We start from the raw sequence: 15,438 nt of genomic DNA on the forward strand, positions 1-15,438 counted from the left end.
TGGATGTGTCACATGATGAACGAGTAAAAGCATTTGTTGAACTAATATATGTCCAGCCACGGATAATTCAACAAAAAATACTACACGTGCAAAAATAAAATGTTACTAGCTGTTTGCAAATGTTGATATTGCATGGAATCTTATCACAATTCACACGTATATTCAAATGGTTCTTATCATGGTTTGTTTATCATTTTATTATAGTAATAATCCTTCCTTCTATGATATTTGTGAGTTCTCTACTTACACAATGGCATGCCTATTTGTTTATCAGTCTACTTAGTTATGGATACATGATAATACTAGAAAATTGGCGTGCTTGGTAATTTAACCTATGATAATACTATTTAAATCTTATTTACAATGCCAGATTTTCTTAAATAGCGATTGGTTCAATATTCATAAATGTCGATAAACATTGTTCAATTTTTAGTTCTATACTTGTAGACTATTGAGAAAAACAGTACCAAAACATGGTAGTAATGCGTGCTACTAACAAACCGGTGAACATTTTGTATTATAAGGATATAAAAGCGTATTTTATAAATATTCTATCTTACTTTTGTAAATTTAAGGGTATTGAATAAAAGCTTTTATAATTTGTAAAATCGTGAGAAATATTTTCTTGTTATGTTTATAGTTGCTATTTTATTGTTTCGATTTTTTTTATAGACATGGGATATCCGCATGGTTAAGTTATCTATTTTGAATTTTAACATAGTCACTTAGAAACATTTTTCACTGACTTTTATTTAAAAATAGTAAATTTTGTGAATTAGAAAAAAAAATCATTTTTCATTTTTCATTCTTAATTGTTTTTAATACCTGCTACTCTTTTGTACATTAAATTTCCTTTAAAACAATAAAATTTGTGGATTAGCCAAAAAATATATATATTTTCATTTTCATTTTTATTTTTAATACTTGCTACTCTTTTTATACAATAAATTTTATTCTTTATATTACTTAAATATATGGTTTCCATTTTATGACGTACGGTGTATTAGAATATAAAATGACATTAATCTTGAGTTCTGATCATTAATATCTTTCGTAGTATACTATATCAGTAATATCTGAAAAAATAATACGAATCCAACTCTTCTTGTATGTTTAAGATTGCCACATAGATTTTGCACTGCATTCCAACTCCTCATATCTGCAAGCGTGCAGCCAGTTTAGTTCACAGTTAGTCCCTCCGTTTCACAATGTAAATCATTTTAGCATTTCCCACATTCATATTGATGTTAATGAATCTAGATATACATCAATATAAATGTGAGAAATACTAAAATAACTTATGTTGTGAAACAGAGGAAGTAAAATACATCCATATACTCCATCTAATTAATGTATTCACTGTCAACCATCGGTTAATTAGCGTGGCTAATAGTACGCGAGAGATCCAGAAGGACATGACTACTCAGAACACATCCATGTGTCGTTAAGTTATATGGCCATTTGGACCAATCAAATGCTGGCTGAACGGCTAGCTTGAGACCAGTAGATTATGTTGGGTATATGAAACATGACTTTGCTACGAAGGGACCGGATAGGGCTGTTGATGAATTTTTTGGGCCACCTTGGTTGCACAACATCCTATGTTTGTGTTAATTTTAGGTGACTGATTTTATTGTGCGTTCACTTTGCATAACAACATGACCAGATACTATGAATCATTGATGAAAATGTGCCTGCTGAGCATAACTCTACTTTTTGAAGACTCATCATTTAGACATCTATCATTCAATGACTCGCTTTGTTTCGCGTGCTGGTAAGACCATGTTTAGTTCACACCAAACTTCCCCTAAACTTTTAACTTTCCATCACATTACATCACATCCAAAACTTTCCTACTTACATAAACTCCTAACTTTTTTTCCAAACTACCAACTTTCTCTAAACTTCTCCCCAATTTCAAAAACTAAACACAGCCTAAGTAGCTCGGCCTAAATGCTCCATAGAATTCAGCCTTAAGGAGCGTTTGGACCAAGCTACTCAGCAAAAAGAGCTGATGAGGGTTCTGTTGCATAAAAGCATCTATCATTGCTGTAGCAGAGCAATGTTGCATATTAGCATAACACAATGCCCACAGAAATTAGCCACAAAATTAGCATGTTTTAGAACCGCAAGAGTTATTGATAAACATTATCTAAAATTCAAAGAATAGAACAGGGGAACACCTTCTGGCAGGGGATTATGGGAGTAAGGGAGCAATTTTATAGATTCTGTAAAAAGAAGGTGGGGGATGGAAAGAATACCATGTTTTGGGTAGATAATTGGATTGGAGGAAAGCCACTCGCAGAGAAGTTCCCCAGACTCTACAATATTTCCTTGTCAAAACAAGTAACTGAGACAAAAGTTCTAAATGCTGGCTGGGATGCTTTGAAGTTTAGGAGAAGCCTGGTGGGGGAGAAAATGATAGACTGGCAAAACTTGCAACATTTATGTCAACCAATTGTGTTGACTGCTAAAAGTGATCAGAGTTGTTTGGAAACTTAAAAAAAAAATGGGAACTTCACTGTTAAAGTCCTTGTAAGCTTTTATACAATGCAGAACACAGCACACAGGGTTCCGTTCTTCTCGTCGTCCTGCACGTCGTACTGACGCCATTGTCGACAAGCTCGAGACGAGCTTAGCATGGGGAGGCGGCTCAGGGAAGGCTGGGATTTCAGCTAATATATAGCCTGCAAACATAATATACGAGTTTCGCGTTTTATACTTTTGTTGCAATCTGGACAAGTTTCCAGGAGTTCGTTCAAATGTTGTGTAAATTCACAAACATGCTGTCCTTTTTGTAGTGACTTTTGCAGCGTCGTTGCCCACGTTTTATGCAAGAAAAAAAAAAAAGAGGAAAAACGATCTCCCAATTATGATGTACTGGGACCGTTGTGAAAGTACTACTTGTAGAAACACTTAACCGTTAACAGCAAAACAGGAGTAGCACCAAAGAAGGATAAGGATAGATACGCAATTCAATACAAAGGTTGCTTCTAAAGGTTTTTTTTTTTTTGGGCATCAGTCTGACAGAACACACCAAAGGTATGTTTTAAGTGTAAGCAACATAGCTAGCACAACAATTTCATCATTATCTTTCTCCAGCCATCACAAAGCAAATTAATATCGTTCCAAACATTTAAGGAGCTCATGAATCCAATAATCCGGAGGTTTTTTTAAAAGGACTCATCTCAACATCCATAACAAGCAAACGATAGTTGTTTCCGACACCAACATTAGACCATATCGAGTCAACTGACAACCATAGACTAGACCAAAAATACGGCGGACTGCATAGATAAAACATCAGTGTCGAGCAGAAGGAACCGCTCAGCACTTGACCTCCTTCAGCCCATGAGAGAAGTAAAGGAAGGTTGGGTCGGTGGCTCCGTCCTTGTAGTAGGCAAACACCAAGCCGCCATCATCATGCATGCTCTCACCAACAAAGCTGAAACAGATCATAAGAGACAGCATAAGAAGCAGGTTTGAATACAAGTCTTATTGCTTCAAGAATTTAATGTGATAGAACATAGCAAATCATTTAAACTGGAATTTGTAGGCACTAATGGTGAGACATGTTCATGGCATCACATATGTTACTATTTCCTGGACCTGTGGCAAGCAATTAGTGAACTTACAACTGAAGGTCCTTGAGCTTTCCAAGCAAGTACTTGGTGGCACCCTCAATGTTCTTCTTGAATTCCTCTTGCTTTTCCGCATCCAGCTTGGCGGAGAGGTTCTTGATGTAGCGCTTCATGAAGGTCACAAACTGCTTCTTGTCAAAAGGAGGTTGCTCCTGCCAAACACACATGGAATTTAAGCACAAAAATAAAGTGCAGATAGTATCATATACAAGAGCCAAGGTAATGGAAGTGAGAGCAACCTGAAGACGGAAGGTGTCCACAATGTCGACCACCTTCACAGCTTGGTCATCAACACCCTCATCATCACCACCACCCTCAGCAGATGGGTTGGCACCAATGTCCACATCAATAGCTCCTTGAACGACCCACTGCAAGGATACAACATAATATAAGTAACCAAACAGAATCAAATGACATCTTCACAAGGTAATAGACAAAATCGTGGTTATCTCAAAAGATATCCACAGCTGCATTCTGTTGCAATAATTCATATATGCAGTTGATCAAAACATCCATTGGTATTGAAATTTGAAAGGAAAGCAAACATCAAATTAATACTCAAAACGAAAGCAAGATTGTTTCACTGGTTAGGAACATATTATAATGATCTCTGATTTGAAAAACATGTTTCATTGATACAACTAAATAAATCGATACATTGGAAATATCAATCAACCTAGAATCCTCAACGCAAATCTTTCTAATCCTCATGCATTGCAACAATTAATAAGGTCAAAAGCCACGTAGCACAGCATCCACGAGTATGCATGATATTTAAAGCCTCAGAAGCATAGACAAGCACTTCATCTTTTTTTACGAAATGCCCAAAAGGCTCATAATTAAGCTAACTCTGCACAAATATGTTGTGCCAAGCAAGCAGTGAATAATTTAACATGCAATGACATATCCACTAAAGATCGAAGTGTTCACCAAACGGAATGATCGAATTTCACATAACCATGTTACACTGAATCTAATCGAGGACGGCAACAGATCAATCAAAAGCTAGCAAAAGCATACAGCTGGTGAATCCGCCTACTAAACAGAAAGCGACATACCTTGCCATCGACTTCCCAGAGGATGCCGTTCTCGATCTCTCTGTAGGGGAACGAATCCGACAGGAGCTCGTCACCTGCAACACATCCAAATCAAACAAATCAGATTTCAGTCAAACCAATCGCATCAGCAAACACACAACACATAATCCCCCACGAGTTCAAACTCGATCCCCACACACAAGCAGATCTGACGATTCGATAAAAAAAAAACAATCAGAAACCACAACCTCCTACCAGTAATAATTCTCGGTTAGATCATCCGATTCAAACACGGAAAACGCCCAGATCTAACCGCGCCACCTCCAATTCCCAAAATCCCCACATCCCCGACTCCAAAAACAACAAAATTACCCCCGAAAAAAACCAGAGAAAATTATGATCAATTCACGCACCGGTAAGCAGATCCTGGTAGACCAACATGGTGCCGCCTCTTCAAATCTCTCCCCCCGAATTAAAAAAAAAATTCGGCAGCGGAAACCCTAGAGCTCTCTCGGCGAGGGGGGAGTAGCGGCGCGGACGGACGGAGAGAGAGGGTTTGAGGTGGAGGCGACCAGCCGGTATTTATAAGCGGGCCGAAATATCTGGGCCGCGATTCTGGCCGTCCGATCTGGCTGATGCCGTGGGAATATTACCGATGGACGGCCCAGATCTCCGATTTGTGCCGGTTTGGGCTTTTGAGTGGGGGAGAAGCCGGGAGGAGTACGTGGTTGATTGCCTGCCGTCCGATCGGGATATTGGGGACGGATATTCGGAGGCGGACGGCTCAGATGCGTTTGTGGCGGCCGAAGGGAGGTCAGCGGGGGCGGCACGGAATCGTTTGGACTTGTCCGCTTTCGCCATCATTCAGTGTTAAAGGATCATGAATCTCTACCTCTACTACTTAAAAAAGAGGTGCTTCCATCGTTCATCAAAAAAACCGAACGAAAAAAATCAGGTTTGTCCGATAAAAAACCGGGCGAAAAAGAAGTGCGGAAAAAGAAAAGAAAAACCAAAACTGTCCGATCTAGAAAATCCGGGTCCTATTCGGTTAGCATCACCAGGAGAACACGTGCATATATCTCTATCTCTGCTACTTAAAAAGTTAAGAAAAATTTCCAAAAAAAAGTGCGAAAAATATTTTCTGTCCGATTCCCAGAAAAAAAAAGGTGCGAAAAACGGTTTCCGACTTCAAAAAAGAGTGCCAAAAAAAAGATTTTTGTACGAAAAAACAAGCGACAAAAGAAAGTGCGAAAAATTTCTGTCCGATTAAAAAAAGGCAAAAAAAGGGTTTCTGTCTTCCGTAAAAAAGGAAAAAATAACGCGAAAAATTATTTCTGTCCGATTAAAAAAATCCGTCGTCTGTGCCAAAAAAAACCAAGATCCAAAAAAAGTGCAAAAAAAATTCTGGTCGATTAAAAAGGAGTGCGAAAAAAGAGTTTCCGTCTTATGTAAAAAAGGAAAAAATCTCTACCACTTACAAAATTACGAGTGTTTCCGTCATCCGTCCGTGAAAAAATAGGCGACAAAAGAATCGGGCAAAAAAATGGAATCCGATTATATGCGACATGGTAAAAAGAAAGGGCGAAAAAAAACCGAATCTGTCCGATTAAAAACAGTCCATAATGTTCATAAAAAAATCATCCAGGGTCCGCATCAAATAACACAAGGATTCCGTGAGGTGTTTCGTCCGTCTTCACCTATTTTTGTCCACAACATCATAAGTCCGAACACACAACAAATCATCCAGAGTCCGCAGCAAATAACACACAAAGTTTTAATCAAGTTTGATCCCAAATACAAGAATAGAAGAACAGCAAACGGAGATTAAAAAAAACAAATTGACCAAAAATCGAGCGGAGTTTGCCGCAGCCGCCACCGTCTCCCATGGCCAGATCTGACGAGGAGGGGGCATGGAGTGGCCGCCAGTCGTGGCTTGCCGAGCTACGCCGCCGCCGCTCGCCACCGCTGTCGTTTCTGCCGAGGGAGGGAGGCGAGGGTGGAAGGAGCCGCCGCCACTGCCGCCGAATCCGTTCTCCGCCACCGAATCCAGCCGCGGCCGCCACCGCCGCCCGATCTGTGGCGGAAGGAAGGCGAGAGGGGGCGGAGGAAGCCACCGCCACCGACTCCTCCACCCGCCTGATCTGGCGCGGGAAGAAGGCGAGAAGGGGCGGAGGGCCGCCGACTCTGTGCCGAGAGGGAGAGCGCCGCCGGTGGAGCTGGTGGAGGATGGGTGAGGGAGTGGCCGAGGGGAAGCGGCGCTGCCGGTGGATCCCCTCCCCGTTGCCGTGGAGTAATGGGGAGGGAGCGGGCGAGGGGAATCGACAGTGTCCCGTTGCCGTGAGGAAGGGGAAGGGAGTGGCCGAGGGGAACCGGCAAGGTCCCCTCCCCGTCACCGCACCGGCGAGATAGGAGGAAGAGGGTAGGGATGGCAATGGATCGGGTCGGGCACGGGTAGAGCAAAACCATGCCCGACCCGATGCCCGACATTGCCCGCCCAAACCCTACCTACTAGAGTTAGCGGGCAAAACTCCGTGCCCGTACCCATGCCCAGCGGGCGCGGGTATGTCCGGCAGGTACCCAATGGATCTCACATGAATAATAACTTAAAAGATATGTAATTTAACAAAGAGAAATAAAATCAATAATTTACCAAATTATCGGTTATCAACGATAATTTGAATTACATCACAACTTAGTATCGGTTAGCATCACAAATGAACCGAGAGAAATGGTATAAGAATTAAGAAATGAGTCAAAATTATCTAATACATATGAATCGGGTCGGGCATGGGTTACCCATGGGTAAAAAATGAAACCCGCCTATTACCCATAACGTCTTCGGGTCTCGGGCGGGCGTACCCATGGGTAAAAAGTCACACCCACGCCCGTGCCCATCGGGTCGGGTATCCATGGATACCCGGACCCATGGGTAAAATTGCCATCCCTAGAAGAGGGGGAGATGGAGCGGCGACGCCGGTGAGAGGGAGGGGGAGCGGTGACGCCGGTGGGGGAGGGGAGGGGAAATGATTTTAGGGTTAGGGTTTGAGCTGCTGAGTTTTTATATAGATCGGGATCTATCAGGACCGTCCATCAGATTGGACGGCTACGGTTTCTACCGTGTCGGGCCGAGCGCCACTCCCGGGCCGCCCACACTATTAGGCCGCGTGTACGCTCCGTACGGAATAAATTCGCTTTAGCCTCCTTTATTTGTCCCCTCAAACTCCTAAAACCAGTGCAAATCTTTAATTTTTAGTTCACCCGTCGCAACGCATGGGCATATTTGCTAGTCTTATCTAAATGGGGAGTACAAATTGAATTCTTTTGCTGTTGAACAGATCAATTCGATGGTTGATAACTTATCAATGACAATTATGTGTGAAGTTTGTGCTACTTTTCAAAATCATATGCTTCTTTTGCTGTAAACAGCTCAGTTCGATGCATGATTGATAACTTATAAACTGACCATATGTATTTCATCAGTTGAAATTTGTGCTAGTTTTCAAAATTATGCTGGACCCAGGGTTGAGTCTTGAAAGATGCATATTGTCCACAAAGTAACATGTTTTCAGTATTTTGAAGATTTGATCCACACAACCTCAGATTCAGAGAAATTGTTCTCTAATCAGCTATTGCTAAAATATTTGTAGATCCTACTTTACTGACAGGGAAGAGCCGAAAGGGAGATGCTAAAGTTTGAGACAATGCAAAGTGGGATTCCATGCTCCCTCATGCCCAGAGAATAGGGACGGATAATCCTGACCTCCCAAATCCCAATGCAAGAAAAGAATGGTTTTCACGGTAAAGTGAGCATATTTTTCAGGGCAAAGATCAGTAAAGTGAGCATTTTGGAATAAAGGTGTCAAAGCAACTTGCATGGCTCCTGTCCTTTTGTCATTCAGTTGTAAGCATGGTACTAGTTAATTTGTAGAGGCTTGATCAATTCATCTTCAGAAATGTTCTTGTTCGACATAAGCTTGATTAAGACCATCTCAGCTGTAATCATTTAGGTTCAAATCAGTTCTGAAATACTACTAAGCTGCAGATATTACAGACAATTTGCAGTTTTTGATATGTACACAGTACTTGATGCTTCATACTAGTTCTAATAGGGCGCATCAAGTCAGCTCTATGATTGCTTTGTCTAGTGCCGTCTTCAGAATCAGGAAGATTATTTTGTTACAAGAAAAAAAAAAGAAGCAATAACGTTTGCCATATTCAGATGAAAGCCTGAAACATCATCTGAATTTGTGACTGGATGAAAGCTCAACAGGCCCATGGTTAGCTGAGCTAACTGAACCTGGACAACACTTGTATAGTAAATCCCTTCAGAATGAGAGACTGCTCTGTGCTTCGCTAAGACGGCACAAAGTCACTTCAAGCTGCTATGCCACTTCTCTCTCATTCTTGCATGAAAAAGTTACACGCACTACTTCTCAGTCTGATACAGTTACAGAGCTTCCTTTATCTTCTCTGAAGACTGTACCTGTACCTTTGTCACCTTTGCCTCTCATTAGATTGTTAGCACCATCAGTATACATTCAGTTTCGTAAAAACTTTCGGAAATATGGACAACTGTTTTCAGTAAGTACCAGTGGAGAAGTATGGATATCTACCAAACAGTCCCATGTGACAGAGAGCTGACTAAGGGCATGGCCAACGCAAGGGGTACCTCAAGTGCCATCTAGGATGGGGCAGCAACACCCCCAAAAAGCTAATTTCCCACCATGTAAGTTGCTTCAGGTGGTAGTCTCGTATTTTTATTTCAGTCCCGGATGTTTTTCATTTTAGTCCTCACAATTTTCCAATTTATATAGAAGTTCAAATTTTACACTAAACACCCCAAAATCCAGAAATTAATATAAAATCTCTTCTCCCTCATTTCCCCACCGACACCCCGATCCCCTCCCTATGCCGTCCCACTTCACCAGCCGAGCTCCGCCGAGCTCATCTGCCCTCTTCCCTCTCTCCAGCTCGAGCTCTCTTCCCTGGAGGCATCGCCGCCTCTCCCCTCCCTGGTGGCGGTGGATGGAGGCGCAGGAGGTGGGGATCGATGCGGCGGCGACGGATCGAGGCAACGGTGGCGTGGAACGACGCGGGGGCACGCCTCGCCGCCATACCCCTGTCTCCTCGGCGGCGCGTGGATCGGGGTGGAGGGGATGGAGATCGAGGCGGCGTGGGTGGAGGATCGAGGCGGCGGTGGCAGATCGAGGCGGAGGTGGCGGCGGCGGATTTGCCGGTCGGGATGGTGGAATAGCCGGCATCGGCGCAGAATGAGGCGTCGGTGGCTCTTCTTCTCCCCCACTGACTAGCCTCGAGCTCGCCGGATCCGCACGGCAGCGACGACCTTGACCTTGACCATGGTGGCAATGCGCGCGGGAGCTCGAGTTGGTGGCAAGCTAGAGCAATGGCATGGGGCAACACAACTACCCAACGCGCATCCTCATCGATTCCTCCGGACGCCAGAGCGGTGTCTCCGACAAGGTGCGCGGACCTCCTGCAGCATTCACACACCCTGTAGGAATGCGGCTCCTTCCGACGTGGCGCGATTATTCCCCTCGGAAAGGGTGAGACCACGCTCCAGCGTGGAGCGTTGGCCATGGCCTAACATCTGCAGATCTTCTTTATATATATATATATATATATATATATATATATATATATATATATATATATATATATATATATATATATATATATATATATATATATATATATATATATATATATATATATATATATATATATATATATATATATATAATGTGTATAGCAGTTGCAGGGATACTTGCCATCAGTAATCAAAAGTTTCAGAATAGTTTGCTGAATACTACCTTAACTACAGGTAATAAAACCTACCCTTGCCTTGCCAAAAGCCAATACTCTTTTTGTTAAACAGGACAGCACAGCCTCTTGCCAATTGGCACGGGATTGTGAAGAAGTTGAGTGAGGACACTTACCAAAATTTGACTGCAAAAGCAATACTTGAGGAACTCCACGAACAAAATATAACCATATATGCAGAAATAATATACCGTGTATCCTATTAATCATAGCAGAACACCAATCCTAGTGGAACTGAATTGCATTGTTTTTAAGATACCTTTTTGTTATAGTAGGCCCCCACCCCCACCAGGCCACTAGGCTTTCTCAGGGCTTTCACAATGCAAGTACATGGCAGTTACCTCGTCTACGTGGAGGAAAAAGCAAGTGGGCCCCATATCTCTGATTGGTTTTTCGCATCTTACTAGAGGAACGATAGCCTCAGCGCCTCACTCTGCAAAAAGGCTGGCGCAGTGACTGATTGCCAAGCGTGGCCGTCATCTGGGGCCGCCACAACTGTGCCACCACCAAGTTGCTTGCACTGTGGAGAGCGTGGCTCTGAATTGCTTCATCCTATTTGGCAGTCATTGGCATAGCTTGCATTGCTACTGCCCTCATCCCAGCCGGCATTTATAACTTTTGCCACAGTTACTCCTTTTGACAAAGGAAATGTCGTAGAGTCTGGGGAACTTCTCTGCCAGTGGCTTCCCTCCAATCCAATTATCTACCCAAAACAGGGTATTCTTTCCATCCCCCACCTTTTTTTCACAGAATCTATAAAATTGCTCCCTTACTCCCATAATCCCCTGCCAGAAGGTGTTCCCCTATTCGGTTCTTTGAATTTTAGATAATGTTTATCAATAACTCTTGCGGTTCTAACTTGTTGATTTTGTGGCTAATTTCTGTGGGCATTGTGTTATGCTAATGTGCAACATTGCTCTGCTACAGCAATGATAGATGCTTTTATGCAACAGAACCCTCATCAGCTCTTTTCGCTGAGTAGCTTAGTCTAAAACACTCCTTAAGGCTGAATTCTCTGGAGCATTTAGGCCGAGCTACTTATCGGCACGCGAAACAAAAACGAGTCATTGATAGCTGTCTAAATGCCTACTATTCCCCCCGTTTCATATTGTAAGTTATTCTAGTATTGTTCATATTCATATAAATGTTAATATATATGTCTAGATTCATTAACATCTACATAAATATGGGTAATGATAGAATGACTTACATTATGAAACGGAGGAATATATATTTTATTAATTAGGAAAAGGCAGGTCTAGTGATTATTCTTCAAAAAGGTAGAGTTATGCTCAGCCGGCACATTTTTATCAGTGATTCATAATATCTGGTCGAGTTAGGCAAATTGATCTCACAATAAAATCAGTCACCTGAAATTAACACAAACATAGGATGTTGTGCGATCGCGTCGGCCCCAACAAATTCATCAACAGCTCTATACCTTCGTAGCATAGGCTGTGTTTAGTTGGTGCCAAAATTGGAAGTTTGGTTGAAATTAGAACGATGTGACAGAAAAGTTGGAAGATTTTTTTTTTTGAGAATTACACATTACAACTCCCTATGAACGCACGCACGCAAACCCTAACACAAACATAGGATGTTATGCGACCGCGTCGGCCCAACAAATTCATCAACAGCTCTATGCCTTCGTAGCATAGGCTGTGTTTAGTTGGTGCCAAAATTGGAAGTTTGGTTGAAATTGGAACGATGTGACAGAAAAGTTGAAAGATTTTTTTTAGAATTACACAGTACAACTCCCTATGAACGCACACACGCAAACCCTAACACAAACATAGGATGTTGTGCGACCGCGTCGGCCCAACAAATTCATCAACAGCTCTATACCTTCGTAGCATAGGCTGTATTTAGTTGGTGCTAAAATTAGAAGTCTGGTTGAAATTGGAACGATATGACAGAAAAAATTGGAAGATTTTTTTTTTAGAATTACACAGTACGACTCCCTATGAATGCACGCACGCAAACCCTACCCTCCTTCAGATTGACGAAGTCACCACAGGCGCCTCGCTGTCGACGGGTACGTCGCCTACCACTAAAAAAATTCGCTCCCATGGGGAGTCGAACCCAGGACCTCGGTGCTACTGAGGCTCTTATAACCACTAGGCTACAGGCTCTTTCATGAAAAGTTAGAAGATTATGTGTGTAGAAAAGTTTGATGTGATGAAAAAGTTGAAAGTTTGTTTAAAAAAAATTGGATCTAAACACGGTCGTAGTCATGTTTCATATACCCAACATAATCTACTAGTCTCAGCCTAGCCGTTCAGCCAACATTTTATTGGTCCAAATGGCCATATAATTTAACGACACATGGAGCAACATGATAAAGGATGTGTTCTGAGCAGCGATCCGATGAATTGCCGAGTAACTAGTCATGTCCTTCTGGATCTCTTGCGTACTATTAGCCACGCTAATTAACCGATGGTTGACAGTGAATAAATTATTTAGATGGAGTACATGGATGTGCGACTGTGAACTAAACCGGCTGCATCCATGCAGCCATGAGGAGTTGGAATGCAGTGCAAAGTCTATATATGTGGCAATCTTAAACATACGAGAAGAGTTGGATTCGTATTATTTTTTCAGTTATTACTGATATAGTATACTACGAAAGAACTCAAGATTAATATCATTTTATATTCTAATACACCGTAGTCTTAACATAGAAATCGTATATTTAAGTAATATAAGCAATAAAATTTATTGTATAAAAAGAGTAGCAAGTATTAAAAATAAAAATAAAAATGAAAATGAAAAAAATATTTTTTGGCTAATCCACAAATTTTATTGTTTTAAAGGAAAATTAATGTACAAAAGAGTAGCAATTATTAAAAACAATTAAGAATGAAAAATGAAAAAAGATATATTTTTTTCTAATTCACAAACTTTACTTTTTTAAAAATAAAAGTCAGTGAAAAATTATTCTAAGTGACTATGTTAAAATTCAAAATAGGTAACTTAACCATGTTGATATCCATGTCTATAAAAAAAAATTGAAACAATAAATAGCAACTATAAACATAACAAAAAATATTTCTCACGATTTTACAAATTATAAAAGCTTTTATTCAATACCCTTAAATTTACGAAAGTAATATAGAATATTTATAAAATATACTTTTATATCCTTATAATACAATCTTCACCGGTTTGTTAGTAGCACGCATTACTACCATGTTTTGGTATTGTTTTTTCTCAATAGTCTACAAGTATAGAACTAAAAAATGAACAATGTTTATTGACATTTATGAATATTGAACCAATCGCTATAAGAAAATCTTACATTGTAAATAAGATTTAAATAGTATTATCATGGGTTAAATTACCAAGCAAGCCAATTTTCTAGTATTATCATGTATTCATAACCAAGTAGAATGATAAACAAATAGGCATGCCATTGTGTAAGCAGAGAACTCACAAATATCACAGAAGAAATGATTATTACTATTATTAAACGATAAACAAATCATGATAAGAACCATTTGAATATACGTGTGAATTGTGATTACAGTTAGACAATCCACATGACCAAAATCTGCCTTAGCAGCAAACACTTTCCAATTTGTAATTGTCAGAACAATCAACTGGACTAACCAAGTAGACATGCCATTCCAATTTCCAATTGTCAAAACAATCAATTGTAATAATCAGGTAGAATATCTAGTGGAGACAAATATCTCAACTCAAGTGACTAATTGTTAGAGGCATGTCATGACGACCTTCGGTCGAACTGCCAAAACACTTACCAAACCACGCCGAAGTGCAAGGCATGCTCGAGCGGTGAAGCGTCCATTGAGCGATGAAGCAAAAGATCTTCGCCACCATATGATGAAGGAGCAGCATAAGGCAAAGGAGGATGTGCCTTTGACAGAGACCTTCGCCCCAGGAAGCCCAACAAGCGGCCCAGTTAGGGGCCTTTAGGGCCCATAGACCGGTTAGTTGGGCCAAAAGACAACTATTACCCATGTAAACATCCTTGTCATGAGAGCGACTAAGTTAATTCCCAAGTAAGCAGAAACCATAGGGTTGTAACCTTGATACTGTAAACCTATAAATAGACCCAAGGGGTATGTAATAAGGGATCTAATTTTTAAGAACTCAATACATATTCCCTACATATTTTTCACATATTAGAGTAAAGCATGCCCTTTCGGCAGACGCATTTGTCAATCGACAACACTAATCTAGATTATAATGAAAATAATTGGAATTCACAACACCTACATTCCATTAGTAATAGCACCCAATTAAGAATCACCATCTTCTCCTAACCTAGAAAAATATCAAAACCAAAGATCTCTATTACGTTGCTTGTTGAAACCCAACTGAACCCCTCTTTGAAATCCCATTACCGTTGCAGTCGAACTCAAAGAAAGGATCATCCTCATCAAAACCAAAACATGTAACAACTACACTATACATATCAGTCTTGCCTTTTTTTTTTTTCAGAAGCACGACTTCCGTCAAAAGAGTATATGCTCATCATCTTCCAAATCATAATAATTTAGGCTTATCGGAATCCTGCTGATTAGTACCGACCTCGGAAGAATATTGTCCAGAGCTGCCTTTATAACATGTGCATCTAAAAATTGTTGGGCGTGGTTGCCATGTTTTCTGGATCACCCATTTGATAGAATTAGCGGATCATATCCTTTGACGTTGCCCTATCAAGACAAAACATACCTTTCATGTGCACAAGTGCCTTAACTGGACAATAACAACAAATCACTGCAGCAACACTACGGCAACACTCATGTAAAGATTGAGATAGTTTCTGTATTAACAATTGATTTTTGTTACTATAGTACAAAATTTAACTTGGAATATTGTTGAAAAACATTTATCTTGAAACAGCTAGAGGATATAAAGTAAAACTTGGTCTTTTTTGAAATAGTTTCTCTTTT

At 40.7% G+C, this 15,438-nt stretch overlaps 1 protein-coding gene across 1 annotated transcript; it reads right to left on the reverse strand.

Moving 5' to 3' along the window:
* Positions 1 to 2,974: 2,974 nt before the first annotated feature.
* Positions 2,975 to 5,232, reverse strand: LOC4351061 (translationally-controlled tumor protein homolog). The gene is made up of 5 exons (NM_001404571.1): positions 5,092 to 5,232; positions 4,700 to 4,773; positions 3,881 to 4,009; positions 3,636 to 3,793; positions 2,975 to 3,445 (listed from the first exon to the last, which is right to left on the reverse strand). The coding sequence occupies exons 1-5, from the start codon at positions 5,117 to 5,119 to the stop codon at positions 3,328 to 3,330; spliced, it is 507 nt and encodes a 168-aa protein (NP_001391500.1). The 5' UTR covers positions 5,120 to 5,232; the 3' UTR covers positions 2,975 to 3,327.
* Between the last annotated feature and the right edge of the window lie 10,206 nt (positions 5,233 to 15,438).

The sequence above is a fragment of the Oryza sativa genome, chromosome 11 (assembly GCF_034140825.1).
Source record: "Oryza sativa Japonica Group chromosome 11, ASM3414082v1".
In the NCBI taxonomy this organism is placed as follows: Eukaryota; Viridiplantae; Streptophyta; class Magnoliopsida; order Poales; family Poaceae; genus Oryza; species Oryza sativa.